This window comes from Chiloscyllium plagiosum, unplaced genomic scaffold (genome assembly GCF_037043375.1).
Source record: "Chiloscyllium plagiosum isolate Xiang-an unplaced genomic scaffold, Cpla_swu_hap1 HiC_scaffold_30, whole genome shotgun sequence".
NCBI classification, from domain to species: Eukaryota; Metazoa; Chordata; class Chondrichthyes; order Orectolobiformes; family Hemiscylliidae; genus Chiloscyllium; species Chiloscyllium plagiosum.
Window position 1 is genome coordinate 47,546,549 of NW_028270168.1, and position 24,692 is coordinate 47,571,240.

Below are 24,692 nucleotides of genomic sequence, written 5' to 3' on the forward strand. Positions count from 1 at the left end.
AACCCCATCCTTTTCAATGGATTGTTTAAGTATGTAATATTTGAAGGCACAGGGATGAAATATCACTGAGTCTGAGATTCATTCAGAAATACCTGGCGTAGTTTTATCATAATTTATGAGTGGCATTTTTTTAATGCTCATTTCACACCCACCTGTCCTAAAGTTAGTGACCTCCATTCTGAGGCACTGTTCCACTCTTCCCCCTGTATCTTCCTCAATTGCCCCCATTTCACATTAAAAATCAGGATGGGGGGGCAAGTTAATAAATATAGGGCAGTAACACAACATCTCATGAATAAATTTAAATAAAAACCTGGGCTTGCGCAGCTTGTTTAGTCATACTAGGGTTTAAATCTAATGTCAAGTTGAAGTATAGGGCCTTACAGCACTGAAAGAGGCCATTTGGCCCATGGCCATCTGCTGGCTTTTTGATAAAGCTTCCCATTAATTTCTACTTCCATGCTTTACCCCCAAAGTACTGTAAAGCTTCCTACTTCCTTATTGAAGTTTACACTGGATTTGTTTCCATTGTCGATTTAAAAGAAAGAAAAAGAATGAAGTTTTGAAGGGGAGGTGACAGCCTTACCGGTATTATCACTGGACAGTTAATCCAGAGACCCAGGTCATGGGGACCAGCTTCCAATCCCACCATGGCAGATTGTCGGAAGTACCCATCTGATTCACTCATGTCCTTTAGGAAAGGAAGCTGCCATTCCCACCTGGTCTGGACTACATATGACTCTGACCCACAGCAATGTGGTTGACTCTTAACTGCCCTCTGGGTAATAAATGCTGGCCTGGCCAGCGACACTGTCATCCTGTGAATGAACAAATAAAAACATTCCTGACCATCATAATGTGGTGTGTTAAAAAAGCTCACGATTTTCACTCTTAGTAAGCCATGTGTGGAGGAGAAAACAAACAAAGCTTGAAAATGGCGCTCATTGCTCTAACTCATCCTAAAAATGGAACTCTACCACTTCAATTCATAGTTTTACTGATTTTCTTTTCACTTTTCATTCCCTAGCCAAATCTGTGCCCTTTGGTATCTGGTACACCTACCACTGGAAGCAGATTTTTCTACAAAGAATTGCCAGTGTGATGGCTCACTTACCCGTTCCCTGGCCAAAGACTCATGGGTAGAGTATGGACAGGAGCAGTGATGTCTCCATCAGCAAGGTAGCATGACTCAACTCAGGGAATCCCTTTTACTCCCAAGGTCTCAGTTGGAAAGCTGATCACTGGATAAACTTGAGTCACAGTGTTGAACTCAACAAATAACTGGAGAAAATAGCGAGATGCATCTTTCCCTTTCTAGCCTTTATACAATCATTATTTCCTCAAAGCCCTGCATTAAATGGACACCAGATACCAGAGACCAGTCTACCTCCTAGCTTGACCTATGCTCTTGCAGAAGAACTGAACAAATGAGTTACTGAATGTGGCACAGGGAGGAGGCGATGGAAACCATCCCCAATTGAGCAGACCCGGTTAACCCTATCCAATGGCAGAGAGTTTGGAGGAATGTGATCAGGCAGTCACTTATTGCCTGGTCCATACACAGTGATGAGACAATCATTCCTCTACTTTGTCATTTCAAACCAGAGGAAAAGTTCATTTCCAGGAGCTTTTTGGAGTGCAGAAAACCAACCCAAATATCATCAGTTCACCCTACTCCCACTGTTCAATAATGAGTAATATTAATCATTAATTTCACTATTCGATCACTTATTATCTAAAGTTTTTACTGGAGATGAAGGATTTATGGTTTATTGCAATTTTGTTTTTAAAAAAGTCACTCTCTGATCATTCTGACCCAGACTCTGAGGCTACCTGTCGGCTCACATCCAAGTTGAGGTTGTGATCAGCTTGTTCAGATTAGAACGGGAAAAGCAACCCGTGATTTTCCTGTTCTTTGTGTTCCTGTCACTCAGTATGAGAGCTCAAAGCAAAAGGGCGGGAAACCTGGTACATTTCCCCTCCCCCCATCACACACACACTTCATTGGGGCGGGGTGCTGGATGATCTGTTCTTAACTGTTGCTTTTTTGTGCTTGACATGGATTAAGAGAGACTAAAGTGATGGTAAAATTCATACCACTTAAGGAGTGCTAATCCCAATTTCCTGCACTCATCCAGTACGTTTGAATGTTATGATACTTGAAGTGCTCCTCCTCATTGTTTTTTTAAAAGGTTGTAAGGTTTCCAGCAGTACATTCCAGATTCCCACCACACACTGAGTGGAAAAGATGTTTCCCAAATCCCCCCTGAATCTCCCATCCTTTTCCCTAAAAACTCTGCCCTCTCGTGATTGAACCCTCAACCAAGGGGAACAGCTGCTCTCTGTCCATTCCCCTCAAAATCCAATACACTTCAGTCATCTCCAACCTCAGTCCTCTCTGCTCCAAAGAAAATAAACATTGGTGCTGTAGTTGATAGCAAAGATTACCTCAGAGTAACTTGATCAGATGGGCTGATGGGCCAAGAAGTGGCAGATGAAGTTTAATTTAGATAAATATAAGGTGCTGCATCTTGCAAAGGCAAATCAGGACAGGACTTACATATTTAATGGTAAAGTCCTGGGGAATGTAGCTGAACAAAGAGATCTTGGAGTGCAGGATCACAGTTCCTTGAAAGTGGTGCCATAGGTAGACAGGGTAATGAAGAAGGCATTTGGTATTCTTGCCTTTATTGGTCACTGCTTTGAGTATAGGAGCTGATAAGACATGTTGCGACTGTACAGGACATTGGTTTGGAATACTGCATTCAGTCCTGGTCTTCCTGCTACAGGAAGGAGGTTGTGCAACTTGCATGTGTTAAGAAAAGATTTGCAAGGATTGTGCCAGAGTTGGAGGATTTAAGCTATAGGGAGAGGCTGGATAGGCTGAGGCTGTTTTCCCTGGAGACTGAGGGATGACCTAACAGCGATAAAAAATTATGAGGGACATGGATAGGGTAAATGGATAAGGTCTTTTCCCCAGGGTAGGGGAGTCCAAAACTAGACGTTATCAATTAAGGATGAGTGGGGAAAGATTAAAAAAACCTAAGGTGCAACTTTGTCACACGTGTGTACATGTATAAAATGAACTGCCACAGGAAGTGGCGGAGGCTGGTACAATAACAACATTTAAAAGGCTTCTGGATGGGTATATTAATAGGAAGGGTTTACAGGGACATGGGTCAAATGCTGGCAAATGGGCCTAGATTAATTTAGGACATCTGGTCAGCAAGGATGAGTTGGACTGAAGGGTCTGTTTCCGTGTTGTACAGCTTTATGACTCTATAATCCAAGCATATCCAACATCTCCATCTCAAGCAACCTCCTCCGCACCCCACCCAGTGCCACTACATCCCCCCCTGCAGTGAGACAAGTAGAACCACACACAGAACTCCATATTAACACCTTTCATTTAACATTTGATGAAGAATGCACAGTCTTAGCCTTTGCACAAGGCTCAACACAGTGACAGGAGAAAGTGAGGTCTGCAGATGCTGGAGATCAGAGCTGAAAATGTGTTGCTGGAAAAGCGCAGCAGGTCAGGCAGCATCCAGGGAACAGGAGAATCGATGTTTCGGGCATAAGCCCTTCTTCAGGAATTCCTGAAGAAGGGCTTATGCCCGAAACGTCGATTCTCCTGTTCCCTGGATGCTGCCTGACCTGCTGCGCTTTTCCAGCAACACATTTTCAGCTCGACACAGTGACATCTCTTTCCAGCATCACCCTGTCATGTGACCTCTCATACCACTGGTAATGTGGCCAGCTGTTTGTAAATTTGAGTATGAACCCTTTACTCCACAGTCAGATTGGCAAATAATAACGGGAGAATGAAAAGAGGGCCGGAGCTAAATGCACCATCCTCCTCACTTGAACCCCAAACACCACACACCCACCTCCCCAATATAGCGGAGATCCTCTCACCAAGAGTTGATCTGGGTCTCCTCCAGTAGTTTAGTCAGGCGATCGACCAAGGGCATGAGGAGAGGTTCCAGGTTAAAGTGCGGTTGGAACATTTCGGTCAGGCACTTCATCATACTGGCTTCGCAGCAGAAGACCTTACCACTGGGCGTCACGATGTATGGAATGAAGATGTAGTTCCCATAACACCCCTGGAGGAAAGAGAGACAGCCAATCACTTCAACTTCTGCACAAAGGCAACATCTCAAAATGTCCTCACTGCTCACTCAGTGACACTCACACATTTGATTATTTGAGCAGATTCCTTCCCAGAATGGTTTTGCCTTCCACCAACTCTGGTGTAATTTATTTTTTGTTCCTGTTCCTGAATTTAAGATGCTTTAATACTCAAAAGCATAGTCGACCCTAGGCTCAGTTCTGTCCCCTGCTTCCCCAGAGATTGCCACTCACTCACTCAAGAGGCCATTCGGCTCGCTTCACCAGCCTGACAAGTAGACAAGAGGACGTCCTTCCCCATGTCTGAGAGAGACAGGAGCCCAGTGTTAGTGGGCCGGGTTTACCCCATGGTGGCACATACTCTGGATCGCAAGATTCAACTGGACTGAGGTAAAAATGGTGGGATTTAGTGCAATCAGGAAAAAGCACACAAAACAACACTTTTCACTGTATCTCAGTACGTGTGACAACAAGAAGTCAAACTCAAACCAGTTACACCCTTGTGGAAAGGAGCTCCCAGCCACAACGGTGTGACCTTATCTTCCCAGATTCTCCTTCTCACAATAACCGTTAACATCAAGGGAAATTAACACAAACAGCACCTCTGCAACAAAATGACACAAATACAGATTCCCAAAGAATATTACACCTTAAAGCGCAAGAAACACAAGTGTCTTTGCAAACAACAGTCCAAGCAGATGTATAGTTTGTTCAACCAATGTCACGCACACTGGGCATTCCACCACGTCTGATCGGAATGGCTTAGCCTTCAGCCACTGGGTTTGGGTGGTGTCTCTGATGGGAGTTGAGCACCTCAGCACAGGCAGTGAGGGAGCAGAGTGAGTCTCACACAGAGACAGCTGGCTGCTTCAGCTAAAAGCAGATGCAATGGGATCAGGAACCTGCACTGTACAATGCCACCCTCAGCTGGTTGCTAAAGATGGCGGCTCTCAGCCAGCTAGCAGCATCTCCTCATTGGGTGGGGGAGGGGCTCCATCACAAGGTCAGTGATTGGGACAGATACTGAGAACACATGTGACATTTGGGTGGTGGACCTTGTTGGTAGCAGCACTGGAACTGAGGGATGTGTAGACAGCTCAGGTGCTGTTAGGGTGTGTAGGAGTGGCCTGGGTCGTGTGGAATGGTGCCCATAGCCAGGAGAACCACTGTCAGGAATACAGCCCAGTCACAGAGCTGGAGCAGCAGGAAGGCACTGTTCCCATCTCACAACTCAGTAAGTTGTGCCATGGAGATGGGAACCAATGTACTTGCCAACATTTCACCATGGACACAGGTAATCACGTCATGTCAATGAGCCCCAGGGACTAGTGGTCAGTACGAAAGACAACCAGATCATTAACATCCATTAAGGTACGTCATATTCTGAGGAGATTCCTTGGATTTCTGACTGCATGGCTGATTGACTTGGCAGACTCATCTCACAAACTTGATTGAGTTTTTTTTGAAGGGATTGACAAGGGCAGAGCAATAAATGTGAAACAGTCATAGAGATGTATAGCACAGAAACAGACTCTCAGTCCAACTCATCCACGCTGACCAGATATTCTAAATAAATCTAGTCCCATTTGCCAGCATTTGGCCCATATTCCTCTAAACCCTTTCTATTCATATACCGATCCAGAAGCCTTTTAAATGTTGTAATTGTACCAGCCTCTACCACTTTCTTGAGCAGTTCATTCCATACACGCACCATCCTCTGTGTGAAAACATTGCCCCTTAGGTCGCTTTTAAATCTTTTAAACCTTTTCGCCTTAAACCTATGCCCTCTAGTTTAGGATTACCCTACCCTGGGGAAAAGACCTTTGTTATTTATCCTATCCATGCCCCTCATGATTTTATAAACTTCTATAACGCACCCCTCAGCCTCCAACCCTCCAGAGAAAATAGCCCCAGCCTAAGACTTCTTCCCAGGGCGGAAATGGCTATCACAAGGGGGCATAATTTAAGGTGATTGGAGGAAGTGTAGGGGAGATATCAGAGGTAGGTTCTTTAAAAAGAGTGTGGTGGGTGTGTGGAATGCATTGCCAGCAGGGGTTGTAGAGTCAGATACATTATGGACATTTAAGGGACTCTTGGATAGGCACAAGGATGATAGTAAAATGAAGGGTACGTTGATTAGTTTGATCTTAGGGTAGGATTAAAGGCTGGCACAACATCGAGGGCTGAAGGGCCTGTACTGTGTTGTACTGTTCTATGTTCTATTCAGTCTCTCCCTTTAAGCTCAAACCCTCCAAACCTGACAACGTCCTTATAAATCTTTTGTAAACACTTTCAAGTTTAACAACATCTTTCCTATAGCAAGGATACCAGAATTGAACACAGTATTCTTGTCTATATGAACTTTAGAAAAGCCTTTGACAAGATTCATAAACTTTTGCAGAGGGAAAGAAGACATGAGTTGAGTTGTGTAGTGATAAACGATAGGGCCCATGATGTCCTCGGACGTCCAAATGTTTCTTGGTGTGGAATCTCACTGTCAAGTTCTGGTACTGCCTTCTCTGCTACCAGGTGCTGGCTGGAAATGTTCAATCCCTCTGCAAGCTCAATGGCAGTGCAGTATGCCTGAAATAGTTCACCATCTGACAGGACAAAGAGGACTGGGGTAGGTAGAGGGTGGCCTGGGGCAGATTGGTGAGCAATGGATGAAACCCAATGCAAAGATGGAGGAGATAATCCCTCAAGGTGTGCTAAACACCCACTGGCAATGATGCAAGTGGTAAGCAGCACCCTCTCTGATAACTCAAATGAACTGGCACATACTCCTGAGGATGTCAGCAGCAAATGAGATGACAGTAACATCCAGAGAGTCTCTCCAGGAGTGTAAGGATAAAGAGGTTAAGCTGCAGTTATACAAAACCCCCCCAGGAATGCTGTGTGCAGATCTGGGCACCACACCTCAGGAAGGATGTATCGGTTATGAAGGGTCTACAAGAGGATTACAAGAACGATACCATGACTTCAGGGATTAATTTATGAGCAAAGATTATACAAATTAGGTTTCATCTAGAATTTAGAAGGTTAAGGGGTGATCTGATTGAAGTCTTCAAGATTTTAACAGGAAACGACAGGGTAGATAAAGATAAATTATTTCCACTGGTTGGGGATTCAGAACTCGGAGCATAGTCTGACAATTAGGGCCAGACTGTTCAAGAGAGATGTTAGGAATCAGTTCTATACATAAAGGGTGGTAGATGTTTGGAACTCTTTTCCATGAAACAGCAGAGGATGCTGGTTCAGCTGTTACTTTTCAATCTGAAACAGATACATTTTTGTTCAGCAAAGGCACTAAGCAATATGCTGTTAGGTCACAGATCAGATATGATCTCCTTGAATGGTAGAACAGACTTGAGGGGCCTAATGGCCCACTTCTTTGCCTAAGGGCAAATAATCAGCCGGGTCAGAACCAGGGAGGTACCAGCCCTTTCTTGCCACTTCAGCAGGAACCCCCACATGGTTGGGCTTCCTCATCTGTGGTTGAAAGCCACCCTCCGTGTCCTTGCTTCTGACCCCAGCCTCCCCACAACACTACCCCAAGAAAAGTCACATAGATCCCCTGTTGGTCTGAGGTGTTGCTGTGTAGCTCAGACTTTGAAGATACAGCTGTGCCCACAATGGCTGCAGTTTCAACATGGGGCGGGAAGGTGGGTTCATCAACTATCCCGGGAAACGTTCACCAGGTGTCCTTTTGAAAACTGCTCAGCATTTGATCCTGTCGGCTCTTTCATTGTGGGAGAAGGCAATGAAATGACACCCATTCCCATACAATAACTTAGGGGAGGTGACAGCCTAGCAGTATTATCACTGGTCTGTTAATCCAGAGACCCAGGTAATGTTCTGGGGAGCTGGGTTCGAATCCTGCCATTTGAATTCAAAAATAATCTGTAATTAAGGGTCTGACGATGAATCTATTTTCAATTGTTGGAGAAAAACCCATCTGGTTCCTTCAGGGAAGGAAACTGCCATCCTTACCTGGTCTGGCCTATATGTGACTCCAGATCCACAGCAATGCGGTTAACTCTTAACTGACTTCTGGGCAATTAGGGATGAGCAATAAATGCTGGCCTAGCCAGCAACGCCCTCATCCTGTGAATGAATAAAAATAACTGGCAAATGGAAAACCGCAGCCTATGGTTAATTTAAGAAGAACAATGTGTTACTGAGTAGTGCTGATATGAGAAAGAGTTATTGCCAGCAGCAAAAGTGTCTGAGGACCTGACAGGAATCAGCTCGTATAGCACAGACTGACACACATACCACCCGACTCAAGGCTTTCAAAACACTTCACTGATTCTTCCAAATACCTTGCTATACATGCTACTAAGTGCCTGTCGTACAAATTACTTCCTGCACACAGTCCCACTTTACACCAAGTCTGTGTGCATCACTTCCTTCTCGAAAGAACAGAATGTTTTACCACCTGCCAATCAGTTCCTTAACCTTTCTCTGGCCAGCACCCACTGCATCATCACTCTCGAGGTTGTGGGGAGGGAGGTGTGTGTTCACAGGCACAGCACATTTAATACACAGGAACTTGGACAGATATCTTCAAGCCAGTGCAGTCAGGAATTTAGCTCAATTTCACATCTGCCACTCACTCCTTCATCTCTGTCTAGTCTGAGGCATTGCACCTTTCAATGATCTCATTCAAAGCCTAAACTCTCCCACTTCCTGCTCATTAGCTAATAAAAACCAGGTATCCAAATTAGGATGGAAACAACTCTCTCTCTCTTGCTCTCTCTCTGTGCCCCACGTTTTCACGCACAGCTTCAATTCGATCACACTCCACACCCCTACCTATCCCACCGTCATTCACTCACCCACTCTCTGTCCCCCCCCCCCCCCACGCAGATTCTCTCTTTCTTTCTGTCCCATTTCACTCACTCTTTCTGACCACCATTCTCTCTCTGCCCCACCGCTCTCATTCCCTCTCTGCTCCACCTCTCTCTCACTCTGTCTCTCTCTCTCTGCCCCACCTGCCACCCTGAACAAGACACAATCTCAGTGCAGAGTGGAATTCTCTTACAGCTATCACTGGATGTCTTAGCAGAATGACTGAAACTCCCAGTAAACAACCGCTGAGCTTGTTGAATCTTGTCCAGAGAAAATAGTAGTTGCTGATGTCACAGCCTTTGAAGAGTACTGGAGTTTTAACAGAGATGCCAAAACAAGGTCATGTGCCAAGGAAGGGAACTTATTTACTGTCCTATCTAACATGTAGAGAACCCACATCAACATGCCACATTAATTCCAGAGTGTAGTATCAAACAGAACAACAGAGTCAATTGAATTACCTGATATCATCGGAATGAAGCTGTAATCTGTACCTGCACCCTGTATGGACGCAGTGTTGGAAAATCTGAATCACATTCCTCAGTTTATCTTTCCAGCTCCCCATACCGTCTGACCTGGGACAAGGTGGTTGGTTAAGCCTGTATCAGAACTAACCCACTCCTAGGGCCTCACCAATGTCCATTTGAAGATTCAGCAGGAGGGAGAGAGTGGGGCAACTTTGCTTAGCCAACCCTTTAATCTCTGCAAGGGAAGCACTTTGCACTCACCATACTCAACATCACCTTCTGACAGTCGAATCCGCACTCAACACAATGTGTGGACTTGCCATTAGGAAACCCAGCTTTTTCACCATCTGGAAACCCAATGCATTCTCATGAAACATTAACAAGGAAAAGCCTTCGCAAAACTGCACCAATCCTTCCACATCTGTCTTGCTATGTGACAATTAGACACAGGTTAGATGTCCACAGGAACCCAGCAAAACTTCCAGGACTGAGACAATGTGGGATTAGATACAGAGTAAAGCTCCTTCCAAACTACACTATACACCATCAAACAGTCCCAGGACAGGGACAGCATGGGGTTAGATCCAGACTAAAGTTCTTTCTACATTATACTCCACAAAACAGTCCCAGGAGAGAGGGATAACATACAGTTAGATACAGAGTAAAGCTCCCTATACATTGTCCCCCAGCTATCAGTCTCAGGACAGGGACAGTATGGAGTTAGATACAGAGTAAAGCTCCCTCTACACCAATTTCATCAAACACTCCCAAGACAGGTACAGTACATGATTAGATACAGGGTAAAGCTCCCCCTGAACCACTCTGAGCAAACACTCCAAGGACAGGTACTCCATGGGGTTAGATACAGAGTAAAGCTCCCTCATATCATCCCCACAAAACACATGAGGAAAGGGACAACACAGGATTAGATACAGGGTAAAGCACCCTCACATCATTCCCACTAAAGACATGCAGGAAAGGAACAGCATGTGGTTAGATCCAGCATAAAGTTAGTCCAAGGTACAGTTTGCTCATTATGTTCTTTCACCTCATTTGACATTACAGCTTTAACAAGCATGCTCATTCTTAAAAGTCACCTGTAAAACATACCATATTTCTCTGACAAATGATATCCTGCAAACAAAACAGAAAATGATCAGAGGTTAATTTTAAAAAACTGACTTCAAAGAAGTGTTTATCTTATCAAATAGAGTTAATTAGCCATAGGAGGAGCTAGAGATGGAAATGTGTTGCTGGAGAAGCGCAGCAGGTCAGGCAGCATCTAGGGAACAGGAGAACCGACGTTTCGGGCATTAGCCCTTCTTCAGGAATAGGAGGAGCTATACAAGTAGAACCAGAAGATAAGATGACCATCCTCTCATGTTTGATACAGTGACAGGCAGGTGTCATGAACTTATCACAGCAAGGTCTTAGGGAACGTGGGTTGAAGTGGAGAGAATCTCCCTTGTCCAGGGACCATCAGTTATATTCCTCTCCATTGATTTTCTCACCTTCAGATTCAGATCCTCTTTGCATTGTACATAAAATATGGTTCAAAACTTGCTTCACAATCATTAGGGGCATTCTTGTTGTAGAAGACATTTTAGGATTTCAACGGGCAAATGATATCACTGGATAAGATCCATCAGGGTATAAAGGACTGTTACTGGATAGAGCTAACCAGTCTTCAGTGTACTATATCAGTTCTCCAGTCTGCAGTAAACAAAAAATCCAAAGCACTGCAGTTGCTGGAAATCAGCAGGTCTGGCAGCCTCTAAGGAGACAAATGAGAGTTAATGTTTCAGAAGAAGGCTTACTGGACCCAAAATGTTAACTCTGTTTTCTTTCCAAAATGTTGCCAGACTTGCTGAGCTTTTCCAGCAATTTCTGCTTTTGCTTCCTGTCTCCAGTGTGCACCTCACTCACTTCTTGGTGTTAAAACCATGCAGTTAGAATAATAATGTGTATTTATCTCAATTGGAGCTTGACGTCTCATTAGAGACAATCATGTCTCTTAAGTGTAATGTATGTAGCCACTATATAATTAACATTTAAAGTTTAATCAAGTCAGAGCCTGTCTTCTGCCGAAGGACTTGTGGGAGTTATCCTTCCCCACATGGTATTGGTGGCTCAACTAATACCAGTACGGAGGTTGGGAGCAACCAGGAAAGCGCAGATGCTAGGAACAACATTTACAAAATTCAGCGTTACAGCCGGGAAGGTGCGATATTCTCAAGCAGCACAGGTTAGAGAACTTGGCAGCATCTTCTTCAGCCATTGATCTCTGCAGTGGGACTCAGTCCCAGAGTTCCTGGCTCATTGCCAAGGAACTAACCACAAGAGCACCACTGCCTGGGTTTGTGAAAGCAATATGGTGGCTGCATCTTGTAGTGCTGCTACCTGGTGAGGGAGGAAGTCCACAGAAGAAATCCTTCTGAAAGATGAGGTGTCTCAGTCAGCTTACCAATAGCAAAAACCCAATAGCCAAGTCCCCAGAGAACAGAACTCTAACATACAAAAATCCAACAGCCAGGATATTACCAACTACACACCAATAATATGAGGAGAAAGTGAGGTCTGCAGATGCTGGAGATCAGAGATGGAAATGTGTTGCTGGAAAAGCGCCCGAAACGTCGATTCTCCTGTTCCCTAGATGCTGCCTGACCTGCTGCGCTTTTCCAGCAACACATTTCCATCACACACCAATAATATATCAATTCTAAAGTGATTCTCGTGTTTGTCATTCCAGTGATCTACTATTGCTCATACAACATGAGTAAAGTAACAGCTGAATGACATATATTAATTTTTAAAAAGACTTACATTTATATTGCACCTTTAACTGATACCCAAATATTTGCTGCCAATCAAGTATTTCTTAAAGAGTATTCACTGTTGCAACGTAGGAAATGTCATGGCCTATTTACTCTTGTTTGGGATATTATCAAGACAGAAACATATTGTATGGACCCCATCTCCAACTGAAGGGAGGTTCATTCTAAGAAATATCTTCATCATCTTGGAAACTTCATTAATAGGGAGTAAACATACTGTTGAGATCATCACACTACATGTATCCATCCAATTCTGAGCTGAAAATCCTCTATACAGACTTGCATTTATGTAGTGCCCTTCACGAGGTCCCAAAGTGCTTCACGACCAATAGCTACCAGAGCAGGACAGAGTCTAGGAATCCTGTAGTGAGGAACTCACCTCCAGTCTGCCCAATGTCTGTACACCATTTACGAGACACAATTCAGGACTTTGATAGAATATTCTCCAGTTATTTCAATCAATGCAGCCCCAACAACACTCAAGAAGCTTGACAACATCCAGAACAAAGCAGTCTGCTTTCCTGATGCCTCCATCCACCACCTTTAAAGTCCTCTCCTTCTACCACTAACACAGTAGCAGCAGTGTGTACCATCTACAAATGCACTGAAACAACTCGTCAAGGTTCCTCAAGATCCACCTTCCAAACTTGCGACCTCTAGCATCTAGAAGGACAAGGGCAGCACGTTCATGGGGACACCAGCACCTGCAAGTCACATCAGCCTGACTTGGAAGAATATTATTATTCCCTCATAATCACTGGGTCAAAATTCTGCAACTCTCTTCCTGACAGCGCTGTTACACACTAGGTGAAAGAGCACCTGGATAATGTGGGTCGCAGTGGTATAAGACAGCAGCTCAACACAACCTTCTCAAGGACAATTAGGGAGGGGCAATAAATGCAGGCCCAGCCAGCAGCAACCACATCCTGTAAAGGATACATGGATAATTTAAAAAGCTAAGGATATTGAAATCAGCTGTTCAACTATCAATCTTCTACTGTCTACTCTTGACAAACCACCCATAGACACCGATCCTTGGTCTTTTTGGATTTGCCTCTGTTTGCGAATGTGTTTAGAATGAGAATTTATTATGACCAAACTCTGGATGAGGTACTCAAGTTACTACAGTTCCGGTCGGATAACCCAAATAGTAAAACTACTGGAAAGCACCCCTTCTTCATTTATACACCTTCTCGACTGGCCAGAATATTTTTGAAACATCCCTACCTTTTGAATGTCTTTCTCCCACACTGAATGAGCTTATCTTTTAAAAGAAATCAATTTAACCAGGCATTTTTAAACTAATGAAAAAGTGAGTCGATTGGTTACTAAAACACAAGAAGAAAAAAATAACACAATATATACACAGATTGGAAATGAGAGGCAAGTCCAAAAAAAACACAAGGACTGGTGTCTATGGGTGGTTTATCAGGAGTCGAAAGTGGAACTTTGATAGTTCAACAGTTGATTTCAATATTCATGGCTTTTTAGGTTAGCTGAAATCTTTCTGTCCTGTTTCCTTTTGACAGCGATTGGTAGGCAACACTCAGAGCAAGAAAAACCTTTTCTCCTGCTTCCTTTTGACTGGTTTGCTGGCTTCTAGCACTTAGAGTGAGAGGTTAATTTACCTGCAATGCAGGGGTATCCAGCGGATGGTTCTTCAATTGTGACTGTCACAGCACACCAATGCTCCAATCTAAGCTATTACGTATGCATACCACAGCCAAATAGTATACATAAACACCTAAACTCACCAGCACACCCAGACCAGGATTCAATTGGTTCCTAACCACGTTCTTACCTATCCTTGAAAGGGGAAGGTTCAACCAAATCTCTTGGCCAGACCACTATCTTTTCACCAATCGGGTTCACACTCTGAGATAGATTCCAGGAGTTCACAGTTCAATCTGCGATGCAATTCTCCTTTTTTTAAGTCCATCCATCTGAAGATTCTTGTCAGATGTGACATTCCAGGATTTCTCTCTCCACTCACTGAATTTAGATCTGCAATCATTTATTTTAGCTGTACCTCCTTTAAGAACACGTTACAATTAAAAGTTCAAGCGTAAACACCTTGGATTCCTCTGTCATTATGACAATAACATAGGAGATGAAGCAGTTACTATGTGTATAGCAAAGTCCTACAAAACACCAACAGAATAATGGCCAAATAAATGTGACATATTGACAGGCAGGAGCAAAGCAGAGGATGAGATAGGACTGATAAATTAAACTGCACTTATTTCAATGCAAGAAGCCTTCCAGGGAAGGCAAGTGAACTCAGGGCATGGTTAGGAACATGGGACTGGGATATCATAGCAATTACAGAGATGTGGCTCAGGAATGGACAGGACTGACTGCTTCATGTTCCAGGTACAAATACTACAGGAAGAATAGAAGGGGGTGGGGGGGGCAGGGTTGGGAGAGCGAGAGAGGAGGGGAGTGGCATTTTTGATAAGGGATAACATTGCGGCTATACGTAGAGAGGATATTCCTGGGAATACTTCCAGGGACATTATTTGGTAGAATTGAGAAATAAGAAAGGGGTGATCACCTCAATAGGATTATACTATAGACCACCACCACCAACAACACCCCCCCCACCTCCTCCCCTCCCCTAATAGTCAGAGGGAAACTGTGAAACAAACTTGTAAGGAGATCTCAGTTATCTGTAAGAATAATAGGGTGGTTATGGTAGAGGATTTTAACTTTCCAAACATAGACTGGGACTGCCATAGTGTTAAGGGTCTAGATGGAGAGGAATTTGTTAAGAGTGTACAACAACATTTTCTGATTCAGTATATGGATGTACCTACTAGAGAAGGTGCAAAACTTGACCTTCATTCCTGAAGAAGGGCTTACGCCCGAAACGTCGATTTTCCTGTTCCTTGGATGCTGCCTGACCTGCTGCGCTTTTCCAGCAACACATTTTCAGCTCTGATCTCCAGCATCTGCAGTCTTCACTTTTTCCTCGAAGATTTTGACCTACTCTTGGCAAATAAGGCAGGGCAGGTGACTGAGGTGTCAGTGAGGGAGCACTTTGGGGCCAGTGACTATAATTCTGTTAGTTTTTTTTATGTATATATTTATTTTAAAAATGTATCACGCTTTTACAAAAAACAAACCAAAGAAAGTTATAAAAGTACAAAAGTACAGAAAAGTAGAAATAATATCATACTATTTGGGGCGGCAAGGTGGCTCAGTGGTTAGCATTGCTGCCTCACAGCGCCAGGGACATGGGTTCAATTCCCACCTCGGGTGACTGTCTGTGTGGTGTTTGCACATTCTCCCCGTGTCTGCGTGAGTGAGCTTCGGGTGCTCCGGTTTCCTCCCACAGTCCAAAGATATGCAGGTCAGGTGAACTGGCCGTGCTAAATTGCCCATAGTGTTAGGTGCATTACTCAGGGTGGGTCGCTCTTTGGAGGATCAGTGTGGACTTGTTGGGCCAGAGGGCCTGTTTCCACACTGTAGGGAATCTAATCTAATTATATTACAACAATGTTGATAATAAACTGCCTATTATTCTTCAAGATACAGTCATGAAGCTGAAAATGTGTTGCTGGAAAAGCGCAGGTCAGGAATTCCTGAAGAAGGGCTTATGCCTGAAACATCGATTCTCCTGTTCCCTGGATGCTGCCTGACCTGCTGCGCTTTTCCAGCAACACATTTTCAGCTCTGATCTCCAGCATCTGCAGACCTCAAAGATACAGTCATCTCATATTTACTTAACTTAACCCAAATTAGCATAAACTCAAATTAAATAAAATAACATTAAGTTAAATTACAATCTACTAAAATTATACTACGTTGTACTACATTATATTACTCCACTCACCGCACCTCCATCAAGGGTCCCGTTCACAGGAGCACCAGTTATTATACCACTATTTACTGGGCCTTCCCCCCCACCGGGGTCCTCGGACCACCATATACGGCCCTCGTGGGTATATAAAGGCCCTAATCAGTACCATCAACAGATCCATGTCAATGTAATTTAGAAAGGGCCGCCATGTCTTATAAAATTGCTCCATTCCATGGCGCACATACTTGTCAGGTAATCTTGAGGGACGTGCTCCACACATGTCTGTGCCACCCTGCAAGACCTGGAGGCTTTTCTGATATCCAATTCATTAGAATGTTCTTCCTCGCACAGTGCGTAAGAATATTGAATAACCCCTTCCCGTGCTCACCCAAGGAGGGAAGATTCGCTCGTCCCAAAAAGAGGGACACTGGATCCTCCCTAACTTCCATTCCCAGGATCCTCTTCAGTTCATTCACTATGGCCCCCCAGTACCTGCAGATCTTGTATCAGGACCAAAAGCAATGTGTAAGGGTGCCAGTACTGTTTTTACATTTTGAACATTTCAGGGAAGATCCTTTCTTAAAATTTGCTAACCTCTGGCACCATATGGGCCCCGTGGAGGATCTTCAATTGCATCGTTTGTGCCTTATTGCATATTGAAATTTTCTTTACATTCCCCATATATCCTCCATGTTTCCGATGAGATTTCTTCCCCTAGCTCCTGACTCCAAATCTCATGCAGTCTCTCCATGTTCCCCAAGTCATTCCCTCCCTGCAGATGTTATATGGTGCTAACTGAGAGAGTGCCCCCACATCGGAGTACTCTTTGTTCGATACCCGAGTTGTAGGGCTGGCTCAAGAACATGGTCTTCTTCTGTATGTAATCCCTGACCTGGAAATATCAGAAAAGGTCCCTATTCTGGATTCCATATTTCTGACCTAATTGGCCGAAAGACATCAAGACCTCTCCCTCAAATAAATCTCCCAGACTGGAGATTCCTTTACCCTCCCATGCTCTGAAGCCAGAGTCCATTGACCCTGGTCTAAATCCTGGGAGTCTCACAAACAGGGTGAACGGTGTGGGAAAAGACCTCCCACCCTGCTCACCCACAGCATGGCAACATAAAAAACTCTGAAGTTGGCCTGCAAAACACAGAAATTAAGCCTGCAAACATATACACAAACTACCCAGAGTGCTCCAGCCTTGACCAAACAGGCCAACATAAAAACCGGACATGGCCAAATCCCTTCCGAGACCAGAGAATACACTCCCTGATTTTCACAATCAGCTCCCAGCCCAGATTAGCACTGCAGTCCCAACACCCTCAGGGCGGGCTCCTTTCCCATTGAAACTGATACTGCATAAACAAAGAGGCAGACCAAGAGGCCCCAGAAGACTTCACTCCCAGGAGGAACACAATGGACACACCTGGACACCAGGAGAAGGAACATTTACACATATTCACGCGGATGGGAAATACAATGAAGAATTCTCCAGAAGACATTCTCACCCACTCACGGAGATGGCTGGAATCTCCTGTGTCAATTACAAATGAATTGCTACTGCCAGACTCTTGATTAATTTCCGTTCTGTTTATTCTTGTTTTAATCTCTTCACAATTTTCACCATTGTACTGTAACTGCTTTACAATTATCACTTTTGTGTTGTACCCCTATAAAAATATGCCTACACTTCTGTTCAGGGAAGAGCATTTGGCCATCTGTGTAGAGAACCTGTTCTGTGTCAGCCTGGTTAATCTCTCTTCCGCGATATCACCTTGTGTAATAAACCGCTTGACAATTTCACTACGATCCTTGTTTGTGGTCTCTGATCCATTGGGCTCAATTCTCCGACAACAGTGAAGTCTTAAGCAATTTGCCCTCACCCTGTAGCATTATCCTCCATGCTTTCACTGTATTGATGATAATCGAACTCTCACAGTGCTCAACTACAGATCTCATCTTATCCATGAACAGTAAGTTGATGAGGGGACATCCCGCCTGCGAGGCCTCTACATCAAGCCATATCGACTTTGAGTCACTGCACACCCGTTCACCTACATATGACAGCAGGGCACCTATTTGGTATCTCTTCAGATCTGGGAGGTCCACCCTCCCCCAAAAACCTGCAGAAGTTGCAACTTGGTAAATTTAATTAGTGTCACCCATGTACCAAATAAATGATCCAAGCCATCCAGCAAACCTCCACAGCATCTGTTGGGGTAATAACAATGGGAGTATCCTCATAGGATATAACAACCGAGGAAGAGCATTCATTTTAATCGAGGCTATACAGCCTAGCCATGATATGGGTAGTCCCTCCCATCACTGCAAGTCCTACTTTATCCTCTCAAACAGCTGCACAAAGTTAGCTCCGTACAGGTGCCAGAAGGAAAGGGTAATAAAAATTCCCAGATAGAGAAAACATTTCTGTGGCCATCCAAAAGGAAACTCCATTCTGTCCTTCAGCTTCAGTCCTTCCACCATTCCCCCACGTGCATGACTTCTGATTTTGTGAAATTTATCCGGTGTCCCAAAAAGCTGCTGAATAATTTACTGTTTTGTATAAGCCGGGATATGGACTTTTCAGGGTTAGCCAAAAACAGAAGGACGTTGTCCGCATAGAGAGTGATTATGTGTTCCCCAGCTCCCACCTTCGGTGCCATTATTTCAGGGTCATTTTGGATAGCCTCCACCAGTGGTTCAAGTACCAAGGTAAACAGCAGCGGTGACAGGAACATCCAAACCAAAATTACTCAATTTAACCCCACTCATGATAACCGCTGCCTTGGGGTCTCTGTATAACACTGCCACCCCCACCTGGCAAAGGCCTCTCCCAGACCAAAACAATCTAGAACAGCAAAGAGATACCACCATTCCACCTGATCAAAAGTCTTTTCTGCCTCTAGGTAGGCCACCAAACCCGGAATCATTCTCTGCTGACATATTTGCACTATATTCAACACCCACCTGATATTGTTGGAGGAGCTGCAGCCTTGATAAAACCTGTCTGGTCCTCTTTTATAACAACGGGCAGCACCTTCTCCAACCTCAGAGCCAACACCTTTGTTAGGATTTTAAAATCCACATTCAACAACGAGATAGGTCTGTATGAAGCACACTCCTCCAGGTCTTTCCCTTTCTTTAAAATAAGGGAGATATTAGCTTCCCTAAGAGAGGGCAGAAGGCAGTCCTGAGAGGTCCTTGGACTCCTCCATCGCCAAACCATAGCAACACGACGGCTGGAGGAAGAGCGCCTCATCTTCTGCCTAGGAACCCTCCAACCACAAGGGATGAACTCAGATTTCTCCAGTTTCCTCATTTCCCCTCCCCCCACCTTGTCTCAGTCAAATCCCTCGAACTCAGCACCGCCTTCCTAACCTGCAATCTTCTTCCTGACCTCTCCGCCCCCACCCCACTCCAGCCTATCACCCTCACCTTGACCTCCTTCCACCTATCGCATTTCCAACGCCCCTCCCCCAAGTCCCTCCTCCCTACCTTTTATCTTAGCCTGCTGGACACACTTTCCTCATTCCTGAAGAAGGGCTCATGCCCAAAACATCGATTCTCCTGCTCCTTGGATGCTGCCTGACCTGCTGCGCTTTTCCAGCAACACATTTTCAGCTCTGATCTCCAGCATCTGCAGTCCTCACTTTCTCCTCCTATACGAATGACTCTACAGCTTCAGCAGTGATTCACCTAACATCTGTATGAACTCCTTGTAAAATTCACTCAGCAACCCACCTAGGAGCTGCCTTACTGCCTCTTGCACCTCCTGTACTGTCAGGGGTCCATTTAAAAGGGAGGCCTGATCTGCGTTTATTCCAGGGAGGTCCAACTTTTCAAAAAAGGATTCCATTCTCACTTCTCCATCCCCACAGCCTTCCGACCGGTATAGCTCTGCATAGAACTCCCAGAATCTGGCATTGATCTTCCTCAGTTCACGAGTGATATTACCAGTTCTTTCCTTGATAGACACAATGGACTGCACAGCACCTTTCCTCCTAGCCAGATAAGCCAATTGCCTGGCCTATCCCCATATTCAAACCACCTTTGCTTTGCAAAGGAGACCCCTCTCTTCGCCGCTTGTGTGAGCGCTGAGTTCTGAGCAGCCCGGAGAACCGTGACCTGTTACAATTTGACCACGATGGTATGGTGTAACATGCCGATTCAGTTGCCTTCAGCCAGGCCTTGAGCATCAATTGCTGCTCTCCTCTCTGCCTCCTTCTCATTGTCGAGCATGAAATAATCATACCCGTTAAGAACGCTTTGGTGGTCTCCTGGAGCATTGACGGATTACTGGCCGCACCCTGACTGATATCCCAAAAAGCCCTAAATTCCCTTGTAATACATTGTATAAAGTTGTCATCCTTCAACAGAAATGGATCCATGCACCAGTGTCATGTGCCTACTCCCCTACCTTTCGCCTTAACATCTAAATAAACTGCCACATGGTCCGTAATAGTTATGCTCACAATCCTGCAGGCCAACACCAAGTCCAAACAAACTGATGGAACAATGAACATGTCGATTCTTGTGCGACACGTTGTGGGTTGGAATAGAAGGTAAAGTCCCTCCCATTCAGGTGGAGGCACCTCCAGACATCCACTAGCCCCAGCTCCTCACACAAGTCCACTAACTGTCTAGCCTGCAGAGGTGTACCTGACAGCTCTGGCATCCTGTCTACCCCAGGGTCCATGAGACAATTAAAGTCTCCTCCTATAATCGTACGGGGCACCCCAAGAGCCATTAATTTAGAGACTGCATCAAATAAAGACTTGAGAGGATGTGCCCAGGAACAGTAAACGTTCAGGATGCCATACTCTTCTCCGTGCACCAGAGCCTTGAGAATGACAAACCATCCATACCCATCCTTGGTTTGATCTGTCACCTGAAATGGGAGGTTCCTTCATACCAGGTACGCCACTCCTCTGCTTTTGGAGTTAAAGGAGGAGAAGAATACCCTATCATATCCCGCCTGCTGTAACTCCAGATGCTCCCCATCAGTCAGATGTGTCTCTTGCATTAGAGTGATGTCAACCTTTTCCTTCCTAAGATTTGAGAGAACCTTTTTCCTTTTAATGGGGGAATGGCTCCCCTTTATGGTCCAGGTGCACCACCTGAACAGATCACTAGCCATGACCACACATCACAGCCCGCAGTCCCCCAAGAGGAAGAAGCCCATTCAGTGTGGAGAAAAAACAGACTTTATCAAATCTAAAAACTACTCCTACAAACACTACCAAAACTACTAAAACTAAAAAATTAATCTCTATTCCTAATTTAAACAAATAAACACAAAAAACACAAATCTCCAGAGATCTCTCCCCTTTGTCCATAGGGGCCATTCACTCCCAATCATCCTAGCACCTTCCAGTTAAGACCACACTCCAAACCCAAGCAATGGGAAAAAAAGCCTATTATTTACACTCCTACATTTCCCCTCCAACTCCCCCCTCCACATCCCAACCCCACACATCTTTACACCAAAGGAGTAACCACCCCTCACCTCACAAAACAGAACAGAATAAGTAATAACCACCAAACAGATACAATATAAAACATACCGGACTTTACACCAAGCCTATAATGCTGGAGACCCCAAAAGGGAAAAGAACAAAGAGAGGGAAGATTAAAAAAAACATATTTTATGCAATTGTCCGCATGGTTTCCTCCTTTCCCCTTGGCCAAAGTTTCATTTCAGCAAGTTCAAACATTCTTTTACTTTTTCCACCGTGTTGAAGCTGTAGACAGCTCCCCCATAATTGAAACGTAGCACTGCCGAGTACCTCAGAAAGTACTGAATGTTTAAATCTCTTAACTTTTTCGTTACATCATCAAAGGTGTTCCTTTTCTTACGTATGACCCCAGAAAGCTCATGAAAAAAAAATTATCCTCGAACCTTAATAAGGTAAAAGCAATGACTGCAGATGCTGGAAACCAGATTCTGGATTAGTGGTGCTGGAAGAGCTCAGCAGATAAGGCAGCATCCGAGGAGCAGTAAAATCCACGTTTCGGGCAAAAGCCCTTCATCAGGAATACAGGCAGAGAGCCTGAAGGGTGGAGAGATCCAACTTATCTGTATTCCTGATGAAGGGCTTTTGCCCAAAACATGGATTTTACTGCTCCTCAGATGCTGCCTGAACTGCTGTGCTTTTCCAGCACCACTCGAACCTTAATAAACCAAAGCCTAGGGATCTCCTCCCAGTTGTCTAGCTGCTTCGATTATTAATTGCTTTTATTAAGTGCTGGGGTGGCCCTAGGATCCGGCAGGGATGCTGGGCCGGCCCAGACCTGCGCATCACGATCCAGTGGGTGCTCTCCACACTCACCCGGCCCGACTCAATCTCCAGCCCCAGCAACTCCGGAAGCCATGTCTTGAGAAAATCAGTAAGGTTTTCACCTTCTTCACACTCAGGTAAGCCCACGATTCGCAGATTTGTTTCTCTGACCTTGATTTTCGAGTTCGTCTCCTTGTTCCAGCAGGCGCCTGAACCTGGCCTTCCAAGGTTCGGACCCGCCCCTTGGAGCTCTCTGTCGCAGCCTCGGAGGCCGCGGTCCTCTGTTCCACCACTTCCATGTGCTGATCCAAGGCCCGAATCTCCTGCTCATGCTTCGTCAGTGTGGCAGTTATTGGTTCCACCGCTCACTCGATTTTCTCATGGAGTTTTGCGAACTCCACGAGTAAATGCTGTTACTCCACTCAACCTCAGGCCACCGCCACGGGAGTCGAAGTAACGGCTGCGAGTGTGCCTGATATAATAGGGGATTGAAAGTGAGGACTGCAGATGCTGGAGATCAGAGCTGAAAATGTGTTGCTGGAAAAGCGTGGCAGGTCAGGCAGTATCCAAGGAGCAGGCGAATCGACGTTTCGGGCATAAGCCCTTCTTCAGGAATGGGGATTGCCCTGCCTGCTTTGCTCCCTTTCCCTTGGATGTCTTCATTTCAGCTCTAGATCTGTCACCTTGTCTGGTGTCCAACACAACAGATTGTTCAGACTGCCGCCAGAATAAGACCTTCTTCCTTATGCCCCAAACGTCGATTCTCCTTCTCCTTGGATGCTGCCTGACCTGCTGCGCTTTTCTAGCTATAAATCCCCAGGACCTGATCAGGTGTACCCTAGAACTCTGTGCAAAGCTAATCAAGTGATTGCAGGGTCCCTTGCTGAGATAATCCCATCATCGATAGTCACAGGTGAGGTGCTGGAAGACTGGAGGATGGCTAACGTGGTGCCACTGATTAAGAAAGGACAAGCCAGGGAACTATAGACTGGTAACATCGGTGGTGGGTAAGTTGTTGGAGGGAATTCTGAGGGATAGAATTTGCATGTATTTGGAATGGCATGGATTGATTAGGGATAGTCAAAATGGCTTTGTGTGTGGGAAATCATGTCTCTATGATTGAGTTTTTTGAAGAAGTAACAATGAGGACTGATGAGGGCAGAGCGGTGGACGTGCTCTATATGGACTTCAGTCAGGCATTCAACAAAATTCCTCATGGTAGACTAGTTAGCAAGGTTAGATCTCATGGAACACAGGGAGAACTAGCCATTTGGAAACAGAACTGGCTCAAAGGTAGAAGACAGAGGGTGGTGGTGGTGGAGGGTTGCTTTTCAGACTGAAGACATATGACCAGGATCGGTGCTGAGTCCACTGTTTTTCGACATTTATATAAACGATGTGGATGTGAACAAAGTTAGTAAATTTGCAGATGACACCAAAATTGGAGGTGTAGAGGATAGTGAAAAAGGTTACCTCAGAGTACAATGGGATCTTGATCAGATGGGTCAATGGGCCAAGGAGTGGCAGATGGAGGTTAGATTAGATAAATGTGAGGGGCTGCATTTTAGAAAGGTTAATCAGGACAGGACTTATACACTTAATGGGAAGGTCCTGGGGAGTATTGCTGAACAAAGAGACCTTGGAGTGTAGGTTCATAGTTCACAAGTAGATAGAATAGTGAAGAAGGAGTTTGGTATACTTGCCTTTATTGGTCAGTGCACTGATTATAGGAGTTAGGAGATCATGTTGCAGCTATACAGAACATTGATTAGGCAACTCTTGGAATATTGTGTGCAGTTCTATTCTCCCTGCTATTGAAAGATGTTGTATAACTTGAAAGGGTTCAGAAAAGACTTACAACGATGTTGGCAGGGTTGGAGGATTTGAGCTGTAGGGAGAGGTTGAATAGGCCGGGGCTGTTTTCCCTGGAGCGTTGGAGGCTGAGGGGTGACATGGTAGAGGTTCTTAAAATCATGAAGGGCATGGATAGGATAAATAGGCAAGATCTTTTCCCTGGGGTGGGAACTGGAGGGCATAGGTTTAGGGTGGGAAGGGAAAGATATAAAAGGGTCCTTAGGGACAACTTTTCATGGAAAGGATGGTATGTGTATGGAATGAGCTGCCAGAGGAGGTAGTGGAGGCTGGTACAATTACAATATTGAAAAGGCATCTGGATGGGTATACGATTAGGAAGGATTTAGATGGATGTGGGCCAAGTGCTGCCAAATGGGACTAAATTAGTTTAGGATATCTGATCGGCATGGTCGAGTTGGACCGAAGAGTCGACCTACATGCTGTACATCCTCACGACTCTTATGACAATATT

The 24,692-nt window shown here is 44.9% G+C and overlaps 1 protein-coding gene across 2 annotated transcripts in view; it reads right to left on the reverse strand.

The window, feature by feature from the left end:
* LOC122563748 (mitogen-activated protein kinase kinase kinase 5) overlaps positions 1-24,692 on the reverse strand; it is a 172,836-nt gene that overhangs the window by 133,336 nt on the left and 14,808 nt on the right. Inside the window, exons 3-4 of one of the 2 annotated variants that reach the window (XM_043717935.2) lie at positions 10,560-10,583; positions 3,919-4,106 (exon numbers count right to left, since the gene is read on the reverse strand). In XM_043717935.2, the coding sequence (XP_043573870.2) occupies positions 3,919-4,106; positions 10,560-10,583 (212 nt within the window). The remainder of the gene's footprint in view (positions 1-3,918; positions 4,107-10,559; positions 10,584-24,692) is intronic. The other variant, XM_043717937.2, reaches the window with a different exon arrangement.